Source organism: Pelodiscus sinensis, chromosome 9, assembly GCF_052426305.1.
Source record: "Pelodiscus sinensis isolate ZL-2025 chromosome 9, ASM5242630v1, whole genome shotgun sequence".
In the NCBI taxonomy this organism is placed as follows: Eukaryota; Metazoa; Chordata; order Testudines; family Trionychidae; genus Pelodiscus; species Pelodiscus sinensis.
The window spans coordinates 62464553-62491337 of NC_143060.1; the positions used below are offsets into that span (position 1 = coordinate 62464553).

Consider the following 26785-nt stretch of genomic DNA (forward strand, 5'->3'; position numbering starts at 1 on the left):
TCACTCCCTTTCACCCAGATGGGGCAGAGGACTGCAGTGTGGACGGGGGTACAAGGTCCAGGAGGGAGGTTGGGAGTGGGAGGGCGGGTTGCGCCTGGGTTGTGGATTGTGGGAGGAGGCTGTTAGGTGGCTGAATGATTTTAGAAAGGTTAGGCTGCAGAGGGACCCCTAACAAAACTAGATCCTCTGTCCGGTTCTGTGACAGCCAGCATCTGTCATCTGGTGATGTGCCTCTCTTGTCCCTTAATTAATCAGAAGACAATTCATTGTATGTAAACCAAACATATAGAAAATTGATTTAGGGAAATTTACAAAAAAAGGAAATTCAATGGGTAACCCAAAGTAGTTCAAAAACAAAAGAACAATTTAACCTGTACAGTAATAAGTCCCCAGAACCCACTGAACGAAATAAGCCTTTGGCTGAGTCTAAATAATAAGGGAAGTATAACAAGTTTATAGAAACCTTCTTGAAAGTTTCCAAGATGGTCACTCAGGACCTCAGATCTCCTGGCAAGCCTCGAGAGAGGTGCACTGAGGGGAACCCCCGTAGTCTTCCCTGTTTCAGGTGGAAGGTAACTGGCAAGGCTGCTGGCTATCTGGTGGCATTTGTGGAGTCTTCAGTGTGGCTGCGGCTGTCTGGTCCGGAGCCTAGATGACCTGAAAGGAAAACCCCATGCAACCTTCCACTAGGCAGGGCAGCCCCAAGCTGTTTGGCTGCCAGATTGTTTTGTAGTCTAAAGTGGGAAATCCTTTTAAGGGTGATCCCGCAGAGTCTGCCCCTACAGGGAAACTCCGTAGGATCTTCTGAAGTAATTCTGGTTCTAACTGGAACTTGTTTATCTCTCTGCTATAAAAAAGGCAGGAAAACCTTTGCCTGCCAGACCCAGTGTCATGGGACTGAGCTGCCATTTTGTTTTCAAAATGGATGCCCTATAATACCTTTAAACATTACAAACCTAGGATTTTTACCCTTAACAGGGCTCGGGGAAGGGCAGGTGAGTGGGGCACAGGAGCAGGTGCGGGTGCAGGCTCCAGTCAAGCAGTGCTTACCCAAGGCAGCTCCATGTCAGCAGCTCAGAGGAGCTAAGGCAAGCCCCCTTCCAAGCAGAAGGAATGTCTCATAGGTGAAGGGGCCAGGTCAGGGGTGACTGGGAAGAAAGGATATGGGGGGCACTGGTCATGTGCCCCCCCACAATGTGACTCCTCCCTGCATCACCCCTAGCCTGGGGTAGGGCCAGGACAACACCCCCTCCACCTTAGGCCCTGCCCCTTCACATACCACCCCTGCTTTGCCTCTGCCCCATCTCTTCCCCCAACTGCCTTCCCCTTGTTGCCGGCACCCAACACCCTCAACGATGCAGCCCAAGGGACTAGGTAGGGGGCCTAGAAGAGGCGGGAGAAGCACAGTGACCCCCCCCCCCAGCTCCTCAATGGTGAGGAATTGCCCACAAAAATGCCCCACAACTGCAGTGTGTGTGTGTGGGGGGGAGGGGGGGAGTTAATGTCCCCTGTGCTCACTCAACTCTGCTCATGAGCTTAGGGTTTTGTCTGTAGTGTAGGGCATGCTGGGGCTCAGGGCTTCAACCCTCTGGAAGTCACCAGCAGTCCTGGCTTTAGCGCCACTGGAAGTGCTGGGGTTCAGGGCTCTGGGTTTCAGGCCTGTGGCTCTGGGCTTCAGCCCTGCAGTGAGTACCAGACCCTGGAACATCAGCTGTGGGTATGAGGGCTCAGGACTCGAGGTTTCAGCCCTGTAGCTCCGGGTTTTAGCCCCACAGAGGGTATCAGGACTCGGGACTCTAGTCTTCAGCTGCAGATCCCTGTAGCTGCCCTAAAAATGCTTGCAGCTTCTTGGGGTGGACATGAACCCCCAGTTAAGAACTGCTACTGTTGGCCTTATTATTTTAAAGGAGATCCTTCTGTGGCAGAAGCGGTAGGGTCTGTGCTTTTTGGAACAGGAGGCTCTGACTTCTAAGATCTCTAGTAAGGAGAAACCCCAAAATAACTATGCCATGCAGTGACAAGCATAACTTCCTGCCTGGCTATAAGGTTTTATACAGTATTGTTAAATATAAAAAATATTAAAGGCAGAACAGTTTTATAGACCCATGATCGACATAGTTTCAAGGAAATAGAGGGAATCAAAACCAGAAAGAAGTAAACATTCCAATAATAAAGTAAACATTAAATTATAATAGGCAGCAAAAGGAGCATAGCATTCAAATAGAAATCGATCTACAGGTAAATCTGTTTAAGCCCATTCATTATTTTATCAGCACAAACTTCCTTTAAGTCTAATACGGCCTTGTGTCTCTCATTGAATAAAAAGCATTATTAAACAACAAATACACCTGTGCTTTTTCTGATAGGCTTTTTGGGCAAGAAACCCCTGTTGAGCATCCCCCCACACCTTTTGCGCAAGAACTCTTGTGCAAAAAGGAGTAATTCCTTGTAGAAAGAGGTATACCTATACTACAAAAAGCCCTCTGTTCTACTGTAAATTTTCTTGAGCAAAAACACGCTTGAGGTGTGGACGCTCCACAGGTTTTTGTGCAAAAACAGCTGTTTTTGTGAGAACCCTGTAGTGTAGATGTAGCCTCAGTGAGTGACAATGTTTAAACTGAAGAAAAGGAGACCTTGCATATGTTCTTTCACTCTGGAATGAGCTCTTCGCTGTTCTCAGAGGCTAGGTCGCTCACTCTGAATATGAGCAATCTCATCCTTCAAGATTGCACAGAACAAGACTGATTCTATTGCTGAATTGGACCATCTCAGATTCACCAGACTGATCACCCAGAATAGTTCCACAGTAGCCAGGTATAATCTAACCCGTGTTATAGGATAGAAAAATTCATCACAGTGAAGAAACGATATGAGCTAAAGCCAACTATTCAAGGTTGAATTTATTGTTACTCTCCATGACAATCAGGAGTAGCAAAATCAATTTTAACAGCCCTTAAAGTCAACAGAACAGGCTTGGGGGGGTGTGGATTCATTGTTCAGAAAATCAACCCTAATGCAGTTAAGTTTGATCTAAACTCCTAGCATAGACCAGGCCTTGGTAAGTGAATTAAAAAATGTTGCCAGATGGAGCAGAAGCCTGGGCCTATGAGAAAAATGTGATCTGTAATGAATGGGTGGGTGCACCAGGCTTGCAGCAAGCAGTAGCAGCACATGGCTAAACAGAGAGAAGGAGGCATCAGAAGATCAGAAAAGAGGTGAATGTAGCCCTGGTGAAGAGGAGTATCAGTGAAGAAATCAATGGAAAAAGTTCAGGCATGTAAATATTCAGAAGAAAGATCTCAAGGATGAATGAAGAATGTGGGAGGATGAGACTTGAATTAAAAGACTAAGATGACAACTGCAAATGACATGAGAATGTGTAAAGAGGAAGCTGATCACAGCTGGAAGAGTGTCAGAATACTGGATAGAGATTACCAGCCAATTGGACTCAGCTAAGATGAATGCAAAGAATATGTAACAAGGTGAATAATACATAATTAGCACCAACTGATTCAAACAAGCGTTGTTACCCTTCTGATGCTGTGTCTATCTGTTTGGAATTTCTTTTTGAAACACAATCTATTTGCCTTACATCTCTCAACTGTGCCTCATTACAAAACACTAGCATTTGCTGTCTTGTCTGAGACTCAATCATATTTATCTTCCTTTGTTTTCACTTTTAAATCATACAGAGCAGAAAAACTGAATCAGGAAATCAAGTAAAATGTGGAACATTGTAAAGACATGAATTGCACATAATTATATGTTTCTCGTGCTCATATTTTTCTGTCACTCATTTCAGGTCAGTCCTATATTTAGCCCTTGGCTGATGTATAACAGGTATTTCAAGAAAATAAGACAAAGCTTTGTTTAAGCTACATTTCCTTCCATCTCCCAAGTATTATTTGATTCTGGGCTTTGGAATGTCAGTCTGCTTCCAGGATTTTGATCTCAGCAGCTGCACATGGTTGGAGACAAAGGAAAACCACACATGCAGTATGTGAACTTCCAGAAGAATTAGATCATTGGTATAATGAGCTCTGCTTATTGATCGCTAAACAGCTGAGTTAGTTTTCCCTCTTAAAAAGAAGTTACTGAAGTGAATTCAACAGCTGCTAACCATAAATGACTCTAGCCCCATCCAGTGGTAATCAGAGGCTCATTTAACTGCACATCCAGTAATTTAATCTATGCCAGCAGTGCCCCCCTGCAATATATATTGGACAAACTGGACAGTCCCTAAGGGAAAGAATTAATGGACACAAATCAGATATCCGTAAAGGGAACATACAAAAACCTGTTGGAGAACACTTTAATCTCCCTGGGCATTCATTAACAGATCTTCAAGTAGCTGAAACAAAATACAGGACTATGTAGCACTTTAAAGACTAACAAGATGGTTTATTAGATGATGAGCTTTCGTGGGCCAGACCCACTTCCTCAGATCAAATAATGGAAGGAAAAAAAACCCCCCAAGTAGCTGGTTTGTTATAAACCAATTCCACAAGCCAAATACACAGGGAAGGACTGGAACTATAACTCATTCACAAGTTCGCTTCTCACACCCATGGATTGAATAAAGATACAGGATGGCTGAGTCATTATCAACATACCAAACAATGAAGGTGACAATGGTTCTTTGTCTATTTAGAATCACATGATACCATCTACATGTTTTGTCAGTCTTTAAGTGCTACCTGACCATTTGTTGTTTGCTAATTAATGGTTCTTATCTGCCTCTTGACTATCCAGCCTTTAGGTACTTAGAAACTATTTGTTTTTCCTATTTCATTCCAGCTCTGCTTTCCCCTTGATATTTTTCACCCACTGCCTTTTCTTGTTCCTCCCCCTCTCATTTTTTTCCTTCCATCCCCCTCCCCCCATTTATTTTGGTCCTGGACATCCAACACTCTGGTCATCTGAAGAAGTGGTCTGTGCCCACGAAAGCTCATGATACCATCTACATGTTTTTTCGAGTGTCAGAGGGGTAGTCTGGATCTGCATAAACAATGAAGTCCTGTGGCACCTTATCCGCTAACAGAGGGCTACAAGTCCGGATGCTACATGCATCTGATGGAGTGGGTGTTTGCCCACGAAAGCTTATGCCCCAATAAATCTGTTAGTCTATAAGGTGCCACAGGACTTCTTGTCATCTACATGTTTTGTTAGCCTTGAAAGTGTTCCCAGAATATTTTTTAAAGTTTTAAAAAAATCAGTCCATCCTCACCCTCATATTTGCTGACCCGTTCAAGGATAAATGTTGTATCATTCAATATCTTATTCTTTTTAAAAAGCTGGGAATTGTGATTTTATAAAGCTATGTTAGAGTCTGAATTATCAGAACTACTGGAAATGAAAATGGTGCTGTTTCCTTGTACATCTGTGTTCTTGTCCTGGGGTTAACCAATATTTAAAGGAGATTATCTAAAACTACATACCCTATCCTCTTTAGCATTTTGGAAACTTTGATCATATCTGTTCCTTAGCCCTCTTTATCCTGCAGCCTTTCCACATAATTAACTTGTCATACCTCTTTAGGATGTCTATTGTCTCTTATTGGACTTTATCTTAGCAATATTTGTTTGGAGATAAAGAGTGGAAAATTTATTTTCTATCCATACCATCCTAGCTGGAGCAGCTGTGCCACACCACACACCTTCTATTGCCAGAATAGTGTAGCCGTGTTAGTCTGGGGTAGTTGAAGCAAAATGCAGGACAATGTAGCACTTTAAAGACTAACAAGATGGTTTATTAGATGATGAGCTTTCGTGGGCCAGACCCACTTCCTCAGGTTTGATCTGAGGAAGTGGGTCTGGCCCACGAAAGCTCATCATCTAATAAACCATCTTGTTAGTCTTTAAAGTGCTACATTGTCCTGCATTTTGCTTCTTCTATTGCCAGGATCTGCCTCAGCCACGGAGGTGAAGTACAGTTTGCTCAGTCTGAACTCAGTACGAATGTTATCACAGTCTTTACTTCAGGATTTGCCCCTTGCTAATATAGTTCACTAATAGAAAAGTTAATAAAATTTATTGGACTATTCAAGATAATTTCAAATTGTTTCTTCATCTTATGTGCCTGGTTGTCATCTCCCTAACACCAGCTCAAAGATACTTCTCCTGATTATGCCAGTCCTGTCTTTGATTTGGAGGTTAAAACCAGATGCACTCTGGTATCCTGCCCCACCATTCAATTGTTTCCTTGTGATTCCAGCCCCTGATACCAGCTACTCTCAGAAATCCCAGATCCTCTGCCTCCACGGGAGTAGTATACCCCAGTTTTACCTTAAACCATTGTTCTTGTATAACACACAGCACTTGTAATACAGCAAAGGAAGGTTTATTTAAGAAAGAATAGAGAATCAATTTGCAACAAGATAGAGTGATGGCAGATAAAGTTTACAAAACAAAATAAGTTCATAAAAGGCTAAGCTTGGCCTAGACTTACTAAAAGCTATCTTTCCTGTCTAGAAAAAGTAGGATTTCCCCCCAAAAGTCCAGTCTGTTTCAGAGCTGGCTGGCTGGATTTACAGGAACCAGGATCCAGTTTTGATCAGTAAAAGGATACAAAGTACCCTTCCCTAGCCTGTGTTATTCTGAAACGGCCTTTTATCTTTATTGATAGGCAGAGCAGTTTTCTGTCTGTTGTAATGTTCCTCCTTTTTAACCTCTGAGTGGTTTCGATTGGTGGGAGTGGTCTCTGATGATTTTTCCATTGGAAATGTTGGGATAGAGAGAGGCTAGACAACTGAAGCTTGCATTATAGACGGGTTAATCAGGGTGAGGTGACAACTCCTTCCTGCTTGAATAGGTCATCACTGAGACACATTATCCCCCTGGTGACTGACTTCTACTCCAAGCCCCTAAAGCAAGGTGTATGTGAGCCGGTAGGGCTCTGGGCGAGGCGCCTCTCCCTTGGGGTGAGAGGGCGGCCATTCCACCCGCTGCACCCTGTTTAGTCTTTTGGGAAATTAACAACGACTTTCCGCTCATCAGGGCTGGTGACAGGCCAATCAATGCTCCGGAGCCTAGCGCTTCCTCATGGGAGGCAGCAACAAAAAGTTCTGTGCCGGCTCTTCCTTAGGGGCAGGGCGGTAAACACCCAGTTGTGAGCCTGGACCCTTAGTTCAGGACGGGGCAGCAGGCAAGCAGATCAGAGGCCCAAGCTCTGGCTCAGGGCGGGACTAAGGATGTTAAGGACTAGTTGACTATTAATAAGCAGATGCTTATCTGATAGTCGATTAGTCGATTTTCCCCCCCCCCATCAGATAGAGGTAGCAAATGGGGGTGGGGGGAAGAAGGGGTACTTCAAAGCATCAGCGCCGCACAGCTGAGCTGGGGATCAGCGGAGTGGCGCGGACACTTTGAAACACCGCCTTGGGATTTCAAAGGGGCAGCGCCCCACAGCTGAGCCCGGGATCATTTGTGCGGTGCTGATCGGGAGTCCCCAGCTGACCCCAGGTTCTGGGGAAATGCCACACGGCATGCAGCGCAGCATGAGCCCAGGGTCAGTAGGGGACTCTGAGTCCCCCACTGACCCCAGGCTGCATGAGGGCATGCAGAGTTTCACATTCCTCCTTTGAAATGTACAAGTGCCTCCGGACTATTCGATTAGTCGATAGAAATTCCATCGACTACTCGACTAGTCAATTAACTGCAATTTAACGTCCTTAGGCAGGGCAGCAAAAGAAACAGTTCAGAAGCCCAAGCCCTGGTTCAGGGCAGGGTGGCCAGCAAACAAACAACTCTTCTTAATACGAGCCCCTAGCTGGATCCCCTTGCTCAGGCGAAGGTCCAGTTGATGCAGTCTGCGATTCTGGAACAGCCAAGCGCGGAGCCTGCTGCCCGGAAGCGGAGTAGCCGGGGGGGGGGGGGGGGGGGGGGGAGACAGGCCCACCCACTCCACTGTGTGCCAGCCCAGGGCCCTGGTAGCAGCAGAGCAGTCTGCTGCTGGGTCAGCAGGGATCCGCTTTGCAATCAGGCTCTAGCCCAGCCAAAAGGCGGTTGGCTATCCCTGGCCTCTTTCCACACTCCCCCTGGCGCTGTACCTGGGTCCAGTGCAAGTCCTCTAGGCTCCGTCACTCGGGAACCTCTGCCCAGGAAAGCAGTCCTTCCCAGCAGTCGCTTAGTTGTGGGCCCGGCTGCCCAAGCCAGGCTTCAGCATCCCCTGGGTCCAGCTCGTTTGGGTGCTCAGGGGGGGTTTCTGGCTCCTTCAGTCACTGGGCCCCACTGGCGGGCCTTTTCTATCCCTGGCCCTGCCTCCTGGTTTCTGGTCAGGTGTGTCGTTAGGGCCCGGTGCTGCCCACCAAGGCCCGGGGAGGGGCACCTCCTCCTTGGGGCAGCCACTCCACCCCACTACAGTAGATTATTCTTCAGGTTCTGATTTTGTCATGGTTATTTTTTTGTAAAAACCACAGACAGGATACGGGCACTAAACAAACATTCACAGCAGCTGCAGTCTCTACCAAGAAGTTACTCACCTTGTGCCATAACGATGGTTCTTCGAGATGCGTGTCCCCGTGGGTGCTCCACTGTAGGTGTCGGAGAGATGCTGAAATGGGTGGGGGGAGGGCGAGACTGATGCCTGAGCCCCACAATGGGAGGGGAGGACTGAGACCCCAAGCTCTGCTATGGGAGAGGGGTTCCAGACTCTACCCCATTCCTGCGGCTCCGTGCACTGGGGCTCCCCCTGCTGGTAGCCGACAGCTCCGGACCTACTGCTTCGGGAATGGGTCTGAAGAGGTCTGTGAAAGTCACAGGATCCGTGACAAACTCTTACCTGAATTATTCCTTTTGTATCACCCATGCATACATCTCACAGTGATTAGGAGTTTTGATAAGTCACAAGATGTCTGCATTTACCTTACATGTGATGCTTGATGTTTGCTGTAGCAAGTTTGTCAGGTCCAGGGTGAGAGTTGTTTGCGAAGAGCAGAGGATGCTTTGTCAAAACACACAAGTGTCACAGCCAGTTTGAATGTCTCCTGGCACTCACTGAGTCAACATACCAGATGCATGCTCTTTGGGACTTTCAACTCCAAACTGCCCTAGAAGTGCTTCCACAAAAAACGACGCAAGGAGTGTGGATATCTGACACAGTTCTCTCATGTTTGCCAGTAGGGAGCCCAAACTCCCAGCCCACAGGCCATCCTGGGCTGCAGCAGTTGTGCAATATGGCCCAGGAGTCCTGTCAGGTGAAGTCTGTTTCTGTTCCCAAAGCCTCACCCTTTTCCATCACCACCACATCATCCCCTGCCTCTATGGCTTCAGGGATCACCAGGAGAGGCCTGGTGAGGAGCAGCAGCTACCAGTTGCCCCAACCCCATTCCGGCAGGAGCCACTGTGAAGCAGAGTGGACTTCTGGGTCAGATTGCAAAATTGCTCCAGCCCCAGATGGTCTGTTGAGACCCCTGTTCTACAATATCTATCTGCCCACTTCAATATACCTTAGGGGGGTGAGTAACATATGAAACAGAACACAGTGATTTTTCTTTTGGCGGACTATTCAGTTATTCAAACTTTGGGAAAAAGAAGAAAACTTTCTCTGTGTTAATCACATGTGCAGAGTGAGCTAGATCGCCAGCCAGCCACAATATTTGATGAAATCTAAACCCCGTCTCCCTCAGTCTGTCACCATCTTCCCACAGTCCCTTTAATGCCATCAGAACTGCCTGAGGGTCTGGTTCCCATTTATAGCATTCTTAAAATTCATGGGTTTAATGGGAATTTTTAAGAGCTCAGACTCTGTGTGTTGGCCTGGGAAGAAAAGACATTAGAAAACAAGAGGCGGCACAGGACAACTTCTAAGTGAGAGATTCTCTTCGTAATCACAAATATTAGTTCAATCTTCCCTTCCTAAATCATATAGTGAAGCCAATGGTTTGTTTTATTTTCTACTCCTCTTTCAATGGGTCAAGCTCTTCCCAGACTTCTTGCTGGGTCTGATGTAATCTGATGGCACATCGAGAGATATTTACTTTAATACTGATGGGCAGTTTCCAGGAAGAGAAAAACCATAACTCCTGACCTATGACATTACCAAAACAACATCCATTGTTGCATTAGTTCCAGCAGATAAATTAAATACTGGATATAAATGGGTGTTAGGATGTCAAACTGATTATAACTACACACAAAAAAGAAAACACCGCTGTTACCAAAGCCAACAGGGAAGCTGAAGGGCCAGAAATACTTTGGTATATATGCATGAAACATTGACCTTCAAACATGACTAAGCCAGGCATTTGCACTGCATTATAAGATTCTATCCATAGGCAGAACTGCTACAAAACGGGGCTCTGGAGCAAGAATATGACAGGTAAACAAAAATAATCTGTGTGAAGATAATTAGAGACAGGTCAGAGCATGGAAGAGAGAGCTTCCAGGAATGCAAACAGCCTCATTTTCTGCAGACCCATAAAGATGGCAGTAGCTTACATGACATAGAATCAGTAATAATTTTTACAGAGACTCTTAACTGCACCATGTATAAACTGTATAAGAAAGTATTAAACCCACCTCCCTGAGAACTTTGTTCCACTTCTAATACTGAAACCATTTTGTTTTAAGATCTGAAAAGGTTTTATCTCCAGCAGTTTTACTCACCTGAACACCGCTTGTTAAAAGTAGCATCCAAATGTACTGTAAATGAAAGGGATGAGATGGAAAAGGTTCTACTATTTTCAAAAGTACCCTAAGTGTTTTAGGCACCTGGTTCCTATTGAAAGGCAATAGGACTTGCGCTCCCAATCTCACCCTGGCTACGTCTACACTGGCATGATTTTCCGAAAATGCTTTTAACGGAAAACTTTTCCGTTAAAAGCATTTTTGGAAAATCACGACTAGATTGGCAGGATACTTTTCCACAAAAGCACTTTTTGCGGAAAAGTGGCCAATCTAGACGCGGTTTTCCGCAAAAAAGCCCCGATCACCATTTTCGCAATTGGGGCTTTTTTGCAGAAAACATGACTGTGCTGTCTACACCGGCCCTTTTGCGCAAAAGTCTTTCGGAAAAAAACTTTTGCCTGAACAGGAGCAGCATAGTTTTTCCGGAAAAGCACTGATGATCTTACATGAGATAGTCAGTGCTTTTCCAGAAATTCAAGCAGCCAGTGTAGACAGCTGGCAAGTTTTTCTGCAAAAGCAGATGATTTTGCGGAAAAACTTGCCAGTCTAGACACAGCCCCTTTGTGCAGAACTGGTTTTACAGTCTCCTATATTTTCAATGATGTTGCTCTTTTTTTCCTGTGTAAAAGACTCATCCCAGAAACAAGGCAAATGGACTATGTAGAAAGGGGAAGATAAGTAGTTCCCCTTTCTAGATAGTCCATTTGCCCTGTTTCTGGGATGAATCTTTTACACAGGAAAAAAAGAGCAAAAGCATTGAAAATATAGGAGACTGTAAAACCACAACAACGGGCATGAATCTTAGAGGCAATTGTACTTTAACTGTATCCAAACTGCTTTTAATTTTTTTATAACTGACCAGATTTCAAGACTTTGGTGTCCCTTTAAACTAGGGTTTTCATTTACTGCATGTGATCTCTGCTTCTCTGTGAAAGAATGAAAGTAATTCTTCCTGAAGCTCCTTCAGGCACTGAGGCAGCTCTAGCTCTGTCTGTCTCTTTCAACCTCTCTCTTTCTGGGTGTCAGTGCAAGTCTGTGGTGTAATGTACATGGCTGTCAAGTTTTGTGCAGGTCCATGTGTGACATTTCTCTGTAGTTAGAACTAGGGCTGTCAAACAATACAAATTTCAATTGTGATTACTTGCCCTGTTAAATAACAATGCCATTTATTTAAATAATTTTGGATGTTTATACACTTTCAAATATGTTTATTTCAATAACCACACAGAACACAAAGTGTGCAGTGCTCACTTTATATTTATTTTTATGACAAATATTTGCACCGTAAAAAACAAAAGAAATAGAATTTTTTACTCCAATGTAGTGCAATTTCTTTATTATGTAGTGCAGTCTCTTTATCATGAAGTTGAGCATACAAATGCAGAACTCAAATGTACAAAAAGTAACAATTAAAAAAAAACCAATGTAAAACTTTAGAATTTAAAGTCTACTCAGTCCTACTTCTTGTTCAACCAATGGCTCAGACAAACAAATTTGGTTATAATTTGCAGGAAATAATGTTGAATTATCACCTGAAAGTGAGATCAGATGTTTGCATGGCGCTGTTGTAGCTGGCCTTGCCAGAGTTTTAGGTGGCAGATATGCTAAAAATTCATATGCCCTTCATGATTCAATCACCATGCCAGAGGACATACGTCCATGCCAGAGGTGGGCCACCTGTGGACAGCATGTTGCCCATCGGGGTTCTATGTGTGACCCGTGAGCATTTTGTTTCCTGTTGCCTACATGTGGGATTGCCAGATTCTGCTGGTTTCTGTCCATATCGTTTTTCCCCTACCAGTGTTACTAAAGTGACACACACAAAGTGAGGTGGGTGCTGATTGCACACTATATTGACTGAGAGCCATATGCTCCTTCTGAATCCAATTAGAGTGCTGCTATGGTTCAATTGGCACACACGGCAAATTCTAGGTACACTAGTGCAGTGAGCAAAACTATCCTATCCCCAAGCCTGCTGATGGGGCGGGGAGGTGGGGGGAGAGAAGAGGGCAGATTCCCCAGGGCCCAGAGATTCAAAAGGGCCCGGGGCTACCGGCTGCCACTGCAGCAGTGGCTAGAGTCCTGGGCCCTTTAATTTGCCACCCGAGGGCTGTGCCACATGGCTCGAAGGATCGTGGGGGGAAGTCTGGTGTGCTCTGGGTAGCACAGAGGGCTGGTTGCTCCAGCCCTGCCCCTCCAACCCATAACCCCACCCCTCCCAGGAGCACGTAGCTGCCCCCACTACCTTGCCCAAGGGCCTGTGCAAGCTGCCTGTTCCAGGAGACCATCTTCATTACAACAATCTTGTGGCCCACTGAGATGAAGGCGGCCGCTCATACAACCCACTCACTAGCCGAGGCTGTCTCTTACTGGTCCATGCTGATGATGGGTTCTACTCAATAATGATCCAAATCAGTGCAGACCGACATGTTCATTTTCATCATCCGAGTCAGATGCCACCAGCAGACGGCTGATTTTATTTTTTCGGTGGTTCGGGTTCTGTAGCGTCTGCATCCGAATGTTGCTCTTTTCAGACTTCTGCAGGAATGCTCCACGGCTTCTCCTTCACTTCCTCTTCTTACACCTTCCTCTGAGTGCTGTCGCTCGGATGTGTAGAGCTTTCACCTTGGGACCTTCCCTGTGTGTTGTCAAATCTGCTGTGAAATTGTTCTTAAAACAAACATCTGCTGGGACATCATCTGAGACTCCTATCACACGAAATATGACAGAACGCAGGGGAAACAAAGCCAGAGACATGGAATTCTCTGCCAAGATGTTCAATCACAAATGTAATCAATGCGTTGTTTTTTTTTTAATTAGCATCATCAGCATGAAAGCATGTCCACTGGAATGGTGGGCGAAGCATGAAGTGGTATATGAATGTATGCAAAGTACCCTCTTCCTTTAGTTGTCCTTATATTTATACACCCATTCCTCTGCAACCTCCACTTCAATTCATCTGTTGAAGTGGGTTTTACCCACAAAAGCTTATGCGTTAAAAATCTGAGGTGCCACAGGACTCCATACAGACTAACACGGCCACCCCTCTGAGCCTGTTCAGGGGAGGATGGGATCGCTCTAGTAATTGTTCCTGTTGCCACCACACACAAGTTGGTTACATTGGCTCCATGCTTCTATCAGAGACCCTCAGAGCCAACTGCAGTAACATGGCTCCTCATTACAACATGTAAACTTGTTAATAGAGTTTGCAACCGCTCTCCCTGGGTTTTGCCAGCCTTGGGATGTCACAAGGAGGAGGATGGCCACCAGCAGGAAACAGACCATGCGAGCTCAGACCATCATAACCAAACCCAACTGTCAGTTCGTTCAAGGGCACCCTTTTCCAGAAATGCTTAAAACGGAACAGTTTTCCGTTATAAGTATTTCCGGAAAAAGCGCGTCTACATTGGCAGGATGCTTTTCCAGAAAAGCACTTTTTCCGGAAAAGCGTCCGTGCCAATGTAGACGGGCTTTTCCGCAAAAAAGCCCCAAGCGGGGCTTTTTTGCGGAAAACACTACTGTGCTGTCTACACTGGCCCTTTTCCGGAACAGTTTTCCGGAAAAAGGACTTTTGCCCGAACGGGAGCAGCATAGTATTTCCGGAAAAGCGGCTGATATCTTACAGTAGCTTGTCAGTGCTTTTCTGGAAATTCAAGGGGCCAGTGTAGACAGCTGGAAAGTTATTCCAGAAAAGCGGCTGATTTTCCAGAATAAGTGGCCAGTGTAGACACAGCCTGTGTGTTTCTGGGTTGGTAACTGCTCCCCTCCTGCTGCGGGATCAGAGAAGCCCAGTTAGCATCACAGAGTTAGAAAGGGCCATGCAGCGTGTCTGGAGTTGTCAGAGGAAGGCAGCTGCGGGTGGGAGAAATGGAGCTGTGGCTGTTCAGAAGGTTCTGGTAGATATTATAACTTTGCACTTTACAAACATTAACCCCCTCTGATCTGAGGAAGTGGGTCTGGCCCCCGAAAGCTTCTCACCTAATAAACTATCTTGTTAGTCTTTAAAGTGCTGCATATTTTTTCCTTTTGATTAACCCCTCATGAGAGAGGAGGGCTCAGTGCCTTCATAAACCATCTCGTCCTTTGCCCCTGCCGAGGAAGGGGTCAGCCAGGGAAGGTTGGGACTAAGGAGGATGCATTTCTTTCCACATTGTTGGCCAAGCATAGGGAGCCTGCTTACCTTGAGGCCATATTAAGTCTTTAGCAGAGTCACCTTTGTACGTGGCAACTTCCCTGCCTCGCAAACAATATATCCACTGGGTAGCTGGCTAATATATCAAAGACCCAATCAGGTGTCATTGAATGATATGATTTGGCATTAGTTTGGAGGCAAAGCAAAACAAGAGTAGCAGCAGCTGGAAAAAGCCAGGCGTGCACAGTAACATTTGATGTACAGTTTTCTATTAACATTCTCTGAATGCGGATTCACTTCCTTGGCTCAGTATTTATTGTTGGTTCACCCGCCTTTGACCTGTGCACCGGATGAAGATCTGAGACTGTGCTCCGGAAGCAAGTCCTCCAAGGATGCCACTCAGTGTGAATACCTCCCTTGTTCAAATTTGCAGATGGTTTCCCTAGAGCAGCTGACATCCTCAACAAACGTTAGCTTACGTGGACCCTTTTCAGCTCCGTCTAGAGTCAGGTCCACAGATGCAAACAACAGCTCCAGAGGAATAGCCAAGCACTAACACGCCTTGTGACCATCCATACATTTTCATGACAGCTGACAATTCCTGATTTGGATAACAAGCCATTTCTATCCATTTCAAGGACAGCATTGGCTAAAAACGTGTTTTTTTTTTTTTTTTTTTTTTTTTTTTTTTTAAGCAAATGAAGCTGGACTCTCGTTTGAGTGGGTGAGTGCAGAGGCAAACCCAGGCCAACAGCTATGCCCAGTTGGTGGGCTAGTCATTTCTCCATCATATATTAACACATAGCTACACACATGCTGGTGGTTGAGGAGCATCAATAGATAGCCAGGGGTGCAGAGGCCTGGTTGAGGTAGAGGAATGGGAGATTTTTATTGCCCTCTAAATTATCTGTTTGATTCTTGCCCAGATTCGCAGTGTCTGAACATTTGCACCATTACTGTCTGATTCCTGCTCAGCAGACCATGTGAAATTGATTGTTGGTCTCAGCCAAATGCCTGTTGGGCAGGCTGCCTCATCACAAAAACCCCCACCACACGTGGCTGCCCAAAGCCAAGGATTTGATGGGCTGGAGACTGAACTCTGCTTTCATCCTAGACGTGGTTCCTTCAGGTCAGACACGAGCCACTGTGGTAAGATTGTACGGGGGATGCTAGCACTGTAGCAGCATCTGCAGTGCTGGCTCTGTGGCAGATTCTGAGCTACAGAACTAACTATCTGGCTATTTTCACCACCATCTCCTCCTCTCTCTGAATTCTGCGTCACTATTTAGTTACTGCATCACCGCATACTGATTTCCCTTCAGCTGCATTTATTGGTAAATGTGAGTTCCAAAAGATGTATGTATTTCCATACAACCTGACCAGGGAGGCATGTGCATGTAGAGGGCTATTTGCTATTTTTCTAAGCGATTTACTTCTGCTTTGCTTAGTACTTTGTCTACATTAACAGTCCAGTGAGTGCGAAATAAATTATTTGAGAGAATCAAATCCCATGTGGAAAAATTGAAAGAAACAAATTAGCTCCATTCATCTTTTGTTATGGTAACATGCAATGGGGAAGAGGGACTAGTTACCAAAAGATGGATTTTTCACTAGTGATGATTATTTCATGTCTAGTGACAGCAATTGAGCATGCAGCAAATTGCAACGTATCTGTAAATGAATGTGCAGCTAATACTTGCTACATCTGGACAAGTGTATTTGTCTGCAGGGTTCCCCAGATATTTATTTTTCATTCTGAACATGAATTGGTGGTTAAAGAGACAACTGTAGTAATATATTCATAACATGCCTGCATGGAATTCATTTATCAACTTTGTTGCAGGCTCATTCATTCTGGCGGGGTTTTGCTCATTAAAACGGATGGGCTGCGTCTAGACTGGCATGGATGCTTTTGCGCAAAAGCATCCGTGCCCAGTGTAGACGCGCTTTTGCACAAGAAAACTCCGATGGCCATTTTAGCCATCGGGCTTTCTTGCGCAAAAAATTAAGGTGCCTGTCTACACTGGCCCCCTTGCGTAAGTATTCTTGCGCAAGAGGGCTTATCCCTGAGCGGGAGCGTCAAAGTATTTGTGCAAGAAGCACTGAATTCTTACATTAGAACGTCAGTGCTCTTGCGCAAATTCAAGCGGCCAGTGAAGACAGCTGGCAAGTTTTTGCGCAAAAGCGCTTGCTTTTGCGCAAAATCTTGCCAGTCTAGACGCACCCATGCAGTTTTGTTCTAATCCTTTGACCCTGCATAGCCCATGGTAAAGATCGGTTTAAAATAGGGATGTAAAGAGTGTAGCCATGTAAATGTAAGCATGAGCTTATCTATTACCCAAACTGCTACATGGTTACATGTAGCTCTCAGTCTGGCTCCTGGGGGGCTGCCTGTATCAGAGGCAGCAGAGTGGGGCAGCAGGCAAGGACTGGGAAGTGCAGGGAACTGGCTTAAAAGCCAACTCCCTGTGTGCACCAGCTCCTGGGAAGCTGTCCTGCCACGCTGCTGCCTCTGTATCAGAGGCAGCAGCGTGGTGCAGCAGCCAGCTCCCTAGGAGTGGGATGGCAGGCATACACTGGCTTCCAGGGAGCTGGTCGCTGCCCCACATGTAACCATGTAACTGCTGAAATTTTCAGTGAATATGCCTTTGAACTGGTCAGGACTTCACTGAGCTGGGAGAGCAGCCCTGAGGACCTTGCCAATATTTTAAGCCTTGAGGATCTGAACAGAGTGGCGGCGGCAGCAACCGAAACCACATGGGTAGGCTTCCATTACAACACAGCTACGAGGGGGCTGAGCTGGTGCAATGGCCTCGCTTACAGCAGTGCAAGCCGGATGCCTGATTTAAACCCCTGCCTGTTTACACCAGGCTGTGTGGAGCAAGGTTTATCCTGCTGCTGCTCCCGGATTCTTGCAACCTGGAGCTCCCCGTCATCCGCTCCCACGCTAAGTCTTGAGTCGCTTCCCAGCTCTGTACCATGGGAATTCTTCCTGGCAGATCCCTTTCAGATAAACTATAGTCCGGCTTGAGCCAGATGTTATGCCACTCTGCTAAAGGCAAACTGGCCCCATGGAGACCCTGGATTTGAAATAATTTGTGTGTTGATATTTCTGGGAATCATGCAGGCAGATGTGTTCCCAGGCATTTACCCTTGTCATGCCAATACACTAGTCAGCGTGTGATGCTACTGGTACAGTGGCAATGGATGGGAAGCCTTTTACTTTCAAGTCAGTGCAAATGTGGCAAAGATCACTAGTGACTCAGTTGATCAGTTGTAAAATATTGTCTAGGGTGTGGTAGCCGCACCAGTACCAGGATAGTCGAGAGAGACAAGATGAGCAAGGTAACGCCTCTTATTGGACCAACTTCTGCTGGTGAGAGAGAAACTCTTGAGAGAGACAAAGCGGCACAAACTGAATCTGGTCCAATAAAAGACACCACCTCATCTACCTTGTCTCTACAGTAAATATTGCCCAGGTGGGGGAACACGCAAAGAATTGGTGGGGCTTAGCCCAGTTCCTTGTGAATGTGATCACATTATAGGACCATAACCATCACCTGTGCCAGGGAATGGCCAACGATCAAACAGACAAAGACTCTGAAGTGGCAGGTCGGGGCAAAGAGGCAGCATGTTCTGCTACACCTGGAGATTCCCAATTGCTGTAATGAACACCTGACACACAGCATGGCCCAAAGGGCTTTTTAGGAGATGGGCCACTTTAATTACTCCAGAGTGGTGAATAAACTTCCGAGTGTTTTGGTAAGATAAGCAGCCAAACAATTTATGTTGATCTCAGCATCTTTGGTCCCAGGACAGAGCTAGAAATCTCCCGAAAGCAGGTTTTCTTCTATGATTTCCTGTCTCTGGTGGCTTTGGCCAATAGAGAGAGAATGTGAGAACAGGTTTTCTACACAGCCCTGTTGTGCCAATAGAAGCCAGTAGATTTTCTATCACCTAGACCATGAGGACATAAAACAGCAGCTTCTGACTGAGGTGAGATGTAGTCTTTCAAAGAGGATCCCTGCGTGAGTCTTTTGCAACATGCACACAGTTCCTGGTGTTACATGCAGGAAAAATGAGCTGGTGGCACAGAAAAAGGGAGTTGCATACAAGCATGAGCCAGAGCAGTCTACTGTATTTGTTGACGGCTGAAAATTTTCTTCCTTTGGGCGCACCTTACGAGTGAGACACATCCCTCTTCCTATGCAACTACTACTGCTATCTACACATTCATCCCTCTGCAATCTAAGGTCTGGCAACAAGGAGAAAGGAACGATAAAGGCTTTACCATCCAGCGCCATGATGAGAGTCTTTCATTCCCTATTCATGTCCATTCCTCCTCACTTCCCTTCGCTTTCAGAATCTCATCACTGGGATGTTCCTCTCCCGCAAGGTCCCTTCTATAACCATCGATGTAAATTCTGAGTCCAGCTGGCAGATGCCAACGGTGAAACAATGGCCCCAGACCCTGCTAACTGCTGTGACAGCGTCCAGCACGCAGATGGTAGCCCCCACTCCCTGAACAGACAACCCTGCATTGCTCTGACACTGGGCTAAGTATCAGGGGGTGGGGGAGAGGGGAATGACATTTCCTGCAAGTAGTGGAAAGCTGGTTTGAGTCACAGAACCCTATTTTCTGCTACATCAGGGTTGTGGCAGGTTCCCACTGATCTAATAAAGGACAGCAGAGAGTTGATCCTTACTCTGGCTCCATGGAAACAAACCAAACTATTCATTTGTGTCTACAGCCAGGATATTCAATCTACACCCGTGCACTGAAAAGCAGTAATTCAATACACCTAAGCACACAGGGTTATTTAACATGCAGGGGCTGGGAGAGAAGATGGACAGGAAATGCATGGTGTTCGGGAGGTGGTGAGAAGTCTCTTTTTAGGAGGCTACTGATTAAGCAAGCTTGTCTTCCACAGATTTAGATGGATGCAGCTTTTCTGTTAAGTAGAAGCATGCATCCTAATATCAATATAAGCAGAACACTTACTATTCTTACATTCTTCAATAGAAGAAACACTAAAGGGACGTTTTCCAATAGGGTCAGCTATGAACTGGGACAAGACCAGACCAAAGGACCCAGCACTAACATGGAGATCTCAAAAGAAGAAAAAACGCTTCTTTTGGTACAAGTAATTTTGGACATTGGAAGCAGTGTGTGCATGGGTAGTTCTTAGATAATCCACACTGCTGCTTTCTTGCTCAGGAGTGAGACCCCCTCCTCCCGAAGCGCAGTAAGTCACAGCACTGCAAAATGCCGGTGTAAACAGGCTCTCAGCACTGTTAGCTACTCCCCTTACGGATGGTTTACCTACAGCGCTGGGAGAGCTGCCATGGCTGCGCTTTAAACTTACAGGTGTAGACAGAGCCCCAGGAAAGGTACAAGGAAATTATCGTTTCTCTCTCGCGGAGGACATGGACAAGAGAATTCTTAACCAGAACTTTATTTGTTGTGCCCTGAATCCCCGTTCGTGAGTAGATCCCCCCTTGTGTTGTGCAATGTAGAGGCATATCAAGCCAGGCCCTAGCCCAAAGAGCTTTCTGTCTAAATAAGGACAAAAAGAGAGATGGGCGGGTCAAAGCGTGACAAGAAATAGGAGCACAAAGTTGCATATATTCATATATATTGTACAGTTTGAAGATTCAAGGCCTTTAAAACTCTGTGTATCAAATGACAGTTTTAAAAATAAGCTTTTACCAAATCTACGCCCAACAGAAAGCTTTCCGCTTTCTGCAAAGGGAGAGAGGTAGTTGGAGGGACTTTCCACTTTTTGCATTCTCTTACGATTCATATGTATGGATGACAAATATAACATTACCAACAAGCCGCTACCCTGCGTGACTCTATGTTTAAACATTCCCTTTAAGTGGCTGCTGCAGAAAGATTGTGCCTGGCTAGTACAAGAGAACCTGCAAATTAGGACTTTACTACAGACAAGGGAAATGGAGGTGACTGATGGCCTAAGAGGATGAAGGAATTTTTTTCAAAGAACTTCAGGAAGGATAAAGTTTAGAAAGATGGTGGGAGTAGAGAGTACTTCTCCCGTTTCACCACAGTGTGTCGCCCTCTCTCTCCATTCTGTGTGTGCAAGAAAATTCAAACCTAGGGAGAACCTCTGTGTGAGGAAGGAGAGTGACGTGAAAGGGACAACATTTAACAACTGAGGCCAAACACGGCACCAGCATTGCACACCAAGATCAGTGAGTAGAATTCTGGTTTCAGGGATCTCTCCTGTAAAGAAGCAAGAGAGAGAAATGACAAAGAGCACAGTCCTCACCAGCGAGCTGCAATTTCAAAGCCCAATGTCGGATGCTCTCTTCGGGTCATAGACCATCTCCATGTCCTGCTGCTCACAAAAGGAGCATCTCACCTGGACAGCTCGCAGTTACAATGCACAGTGTTGTGTTATACCAACCCCTTGCAATTTTTCACCCATTAGTAATAAAAAGAGGACAAAAAAAGTTACCCCACCACGTATGTACACTCATCCAGAAGTGAGAGCAATAGGAGTTTAGTCAAGGCAGGTGCACCGAGTCCAAATTGTTTAAAGTTAAAGTTTATTTGTATTCTTTGTAGGAATATCAATAAAAGACCTCGAATGTATCTATATCTGTACATATACAAGAACCTTGAAAATTTATTCACAGAACAAAAATAAATCTTCTTTAGAACAAACCCAGGCAATGAAATGCAGAGATGGAGCTCGGAGACCAAACAGTCCAGTGCTACTAGCATAAAAATATGGTTTTGAAAACCAACTTTATTACTTTAAGGTGTAATTTTTGAACTAAAAATAAATTATTTAGAGCGATCATTGTAAAATAGTCCTGTGTAGTAACACTCTCATTAAGGCCCTTGAGATAGGAAATCTATTTTTACAGGTAGGATTCCTGGCAGGAGTGATTCACAATGACAGTGTCTCCCTCATGGGAGCTAATTTAATGTAGGGAAGGAAGTGTCTAAAAGCATCAACCTAAATTTAACCCTTTAAATCTATCCCACACTCTGTTGGAGAATAGTGGTTGACCAGATAATGTCCTACTTGGTTAATATTAATCAACAAAACAAATATACACATTCGAATGGAACACACAAATTGTCCCCCAAGAATGATGCAGACATTTTTACAGAACACATAAATAGGATTTGTACAGACATCACACTGGTGACTCAGCAAATGGAGATGGCAAACTTACATTGCATACACCACTGTTAAATCACCAACCCCTGGGTTAGCTAAAAGCCAGTGGTTTGAACTAGGATTAGAGCATGAAATTAATGTAAAAAAATATGACACAGCATTTGCAACAGTGTAAAAGAAAAACATTTCTGGGATGGCTGGATGCATTAATATGAAGGTTATCCAACCACAGAACACAATCTATGTTCACTAGCTAGGAAATATGCACATTTCTCTCCACTCTGCTCTAGGTTCTCTCATGATAGGAGAGAGAATGTTTGAAATGTGCAGCTATATGATCTGTGTATGTCTTTATGTACAGGAATACCAATTTTCTATACACTGAAGAAAAACAGTAGATGCTTAGTGGCTCCAACTCCCACCCTTGTTCCTTCCTCAGGACCTGAATTCCCTATGTTGTGAAGAAGGGGCCTTTGGATTGGGCCACCTTTAGGCCATTCGGTCGGCCTTAGCACCACCTCGTCCTGAGGTATTCACTGCTTCTCTTGCCAGCGTGATTACTTTTGTCCCTCAAACGCAGCATACAGCATTTGGAATTTGAGAAAGTGCTGAAGCGCAACACGGAATTGTACTTAACGGTCACACCACAACCAGGTCAAGAGTTTTTATTTAAAATTCAGAAATCCGACTGACTGGCCTAGGAAAAGATGTGTCAGTTAATTTGTCCTTTGAGAGGGACCACTAGAAAGCAGGAATTGTGAATGTGGCCAGCAAGCACACAGTGATACAGACAGTGCTTCTACAGCTTGCCAAGAGGCAGTAGAAGAAATAGCACCGCAAGCACACAATCAATAGCTGGCCACATTCATGACTTCGGCCTGAGGCCGCTGTGGGCGTGTCTAGAAAGCAGTGTTATTTTGGGATACTTCCTGTATCCTGAAATAGCCTTTTCCGTGTCTTGACGGTGGGCTTTCGAAAAAAACGGGTGCGCTATTCTGACATCCCTGTAAACCTCGTTCCACAAGGATTAAGGGACGTTTTAGAGAATGCTCTATTTCGAAATACACTTGAAATAAACTACACATGCACGTAGCTCAAACCGCATAGCTTATTTGGAACTATGGGTGCAGAGTAGACGCACCCTGTGTGACTGTAATAGCTCCTGAGAATGCAAAGGTATATCGTGCACGCCTTCTGTCAGTCAGCATAGCTCAGATGAAGGGGACGGAAATTAGATTTAATGAAAGTCACAAAAAGTGGAAAGCTACAGTTTTAGATTGAGGCTTGGAGAATCAGTTGGCAAGTGCCATTCCTTAAAGTCAAAACAACGTTCAACCGCAAACTGTGATGCTTAATGGAAATCAATGGCACCAGAGAGCTTGATACAAGGAATCCTCCTTTTCCATTGGCAGGCCTATCCCAATGCTTCCCCAATACAGACACACACAGGGAAGCAGTGAAAAGTTGATAAACATATATGGGTTCGAGAGACTTATGCAGTCTTCCTATATTACCCTCTGCTGTCCTCAATTGAAGGTGGCCCCTATCTCCCATAACAGCATGACATGTGGCCTGCTACATTTGGGTGATCTGTCGATTTACGAGCCTGAAGCCTATTAAGTTCATCATTCAGTTTTTGCTCTATTTATTTTTCCGCTCATTCCTGCATTATCATAAAACATGAGGGCTGTGGCCAGCTCCAGCTCCCTCAGAAGCATTAGCCTAGCACCACTAGAATGACATCTCAACTGAGTCTGTATGTCGATATAAATCTTCTTCTAGTCCCCACAAAATAATCCACAGAAAGCATTCAATGGCTCCTCTAGAACTTAAAAAAAAATCCTACCCACACCATATGCTTTATATACTATATGATTAAAGTACACACCCATGTACAGGGCTGCATTTGGGAAAAAGATTTTGCATAGCACAGCTGGGTGAATATAATCCAGGGTAATTATAGTGAATTTCACTGAATTTGGGTGCAGCTATATAACATGGGGTAGGCATGTAGTAGCTGCCCATAAGCCACACAAAAAAGCTGAGCTAAAGGGGGTTTTACTGGACAATAGCTTCTTGTAAAAATGTAAGAGCTACTCAACGTATAAATGGATCAACAGCTATTACTCTGAGTGCAGCCTTGGCACATGGTTAGGAGGAGAGGGTGAAAGGCACAGCTCCCAAGGGAGAAAATAGCAGGGGTCACATGACCCAGAGCTGGAAAACATCGTTTGGAAAGTTAAAAAAATCACTTCTGTGCAGATCCCATACACAGCCTCATGAGTGCAAAAGCCTCCACAAACTTGTCTGTGCTGCTTCATGAACATTAAGCAGGGCTTCTCCTTGCTACCAACCATGTCTGAAGTCTGAGGAAGAAGCAGCAACTTTGAGTGGACAGAACTTTAAAAGTTAATTTCTACTCACTTCAGGTAAATCTGCTACCTCTCAATTGAAGTAACTGCCAAGGTCTTAGTTAAGAGAGATTCATACACTTTTACATTGTATGTTTTACAGTACAGGAGAGATGATCTCTCTGATTTTCTGCATAGTTAGTTATTTACATACATCTGTGTGTATGTTGAATGGAAGTAACTTTTAATTTGCATTGTTTACATATTATGCTTCACAACAAAGAAACAGAATTGGCCTGCAGGGTTAAGCTAATTCATTTCTAAACAGCAAACAAATTTGGACAAATGACTCTGAATTAGGGTCATTATCAATATTACCAACTCCGAGAGATCAGAGAACTCAAGTTAGGTCCCCCAAAATCGTGCAATTGGCTTAAAAATCCCAACATTTTTAAATAAGTTTTCATAGATTCATAGTGTTTAAGGGCAGAACATCAGATCATTTAGTCAGACCTCCTGTGTAACACACAGGGCCTCAAACATCACCATGTATTAAGCCCAATAACTTGCGTCTAATGCATATCTTCCAAAGTGGTAGCCAGTCTTGATCAGAAGAGATGGACAATCCACCACTTCCCTTGGAAGCGTGTTCCAATGATTCATCACTCTCAATGCTGGAAATTTGTACCTAATTTCTTGTTTGAATTTGGGGTCCTTTTTACTTGCATTGTGTTGAGACTTTAGGGTTCACATGTTCATGCTTTTCTTTGCAATAAGAGCTAAAAAATACTTTTTACCAACTGAAAGTGGAGAGTCCCACAATCATTTGACTTCAGAAGCCTACGCTTTTACAAGAAACACACTTAGTATCCTCAGACCTCTGATAAACCCATGAGAGTTGGCAATAGTGTGTAATACCTGTTAACCTTATATGGCATGTGATATTTCAAATTTTACATATTGTGAATATGTATAAGCTACATCTTCCTTCCTACAAGGTCACTTTATAATTTCAGGATGAGCGTTCATGTACATCCTGCAAAAGTTTGCTTGTGGGGGAAGCAAGAGCAACATTATGGGGCACATTGAGATTCAGCTGTAAACTCACCTAGGCAAAAAATACAGAACACAAAAAACATTGACAGACAGATGAATTTAATTTGGGTGGGGTGAAGATGTTAAAAAAAAAAATCACGAATAGTCTGGAAAAAGCCTTTCTGGATGTTGAGATAGCTGATAACCCAATGGGTGAAATGGTGAAACCGAACAAGACAAAATGAAAAATAAACTAGGAAAGCTTTATTTGACGTTCACTGATCTATTGCACAGGGCCTGGCTGCCCGTTGGTTAGCCCTTTCCTTATGGTACTAACCTGATTATTTCCAATGGAGAGTGGGTAACTGATTCAGATAGCTACTGCATTGAGACAATGGATTATGTGCACACTGTAAAAAAAACACAGGTATTTACAGTTCTGTAAACTCTAAAAAGGAAAAAAAAATCAAACCTTACTATAACTGGGTTAAAAAAAACACCTTAAAACTGCATATTCCCTTTGTCTATTCGGCGGGAAGCCTGGCTTTGGGCAGACACGAGGAGATGGGCTTCCTGCTCCAAAGAGGGCCTACACAGAGCGTTCAGAGAGACCGGCAGAGCCTTTTGCCTGTATCCTAGCAACAGTAGATACAGAAGCCAACAGGAGCCAGTCTTCCTGCACGAAGGTTGGGTCTGGCGTTCGTATTCGATTGCAGAACTGAGGCAGAGAAGGTTAAAAGTCAGCAGAGAAGTCTCTTGTATAATTCATTTCACTAATATTTCACTTCACTCCATGTGCTTGTATCAATCAGTCTGTACAGCTTCTAAGTAACCAACTGCTTCCGTCTCACTCGGCCGCTCACCCACACCAGACATGCACGCACACACTCCTCTTCCTCCCCAAGACTGCAGTGCTTTCAACAAGAGGAAAAAATAATAAAAATAGCAATAATTAAAAAAATCTACATGACTGACTTCCTTTTGCTATGTTACAGCAGCGATTTCTGTACACGGCCCACAACAGGCTCCTTATGTATATACACAGCAATATGGAGGGCCCTTGCCCTTATTATCCTGGTCTGAACAGTGGGCTGTATTTCCCCACACCAGTTTTTCTTTTAGCAGCATTCTGTAAACCTGTAACGAGTCTGTGTTTGGCTTCATGGAGTCTGCCTCCTTTTGCCCTGCCCCTGGGGAGATGGCATGCAGCATCAAACTTGTTAGCAGCTGCTGTTTTTGAATTCACCATTCTCCGTGATGGAAAGCTTGGTGGGGTTTGTGGGGGAGATGCCATTGCGGACTTGCATGCTGTACCGCTCCTTCACCTGCGTCAGGGCACTCATCAGCCGCGTGTTGGCTGAGTCCAGAGACACGATCCGCTTCTCCTGAAACACACACAATATATAAGAGCCATTCCGCCCAGCACAGCACTTCCTTAAACCCTTTCGTTACCAGGAACATCCATTGCCTGGGCTCTGACCAAGTCTT

The 26785-nt window shown here is 44.8% G+C and overlaps 1 protein-coding gene across 13 annotated transcripts in view; it reads right to left on the minus strand.

Annotated features, from left to right (window-relative positions):
* Window positions 1-21313: 21313 nt before the first annotated feature.
* Window positions 21314-26785, minus strand: part of RASAL2 (RAS protein activator like 2) — a 248542-nt gene continuing 243070 nt past the window's right edge. For all 13 annotated transcript variants that reach the window (XM_075936872.2, XM_075936874.2, XM_075936873.2 and 10 more), the window contains one exon: window positions 21314-26682. In XM_075936872.2, coding sequence (XP_075792987.1) covers window positions 26540-26682 — 143 coding nt within the window. In that variant the 3' untranslated portion in view covers window positions 21314-26539. The remainder of the gene's footprint in view (window positions 26683-26785) is intronic.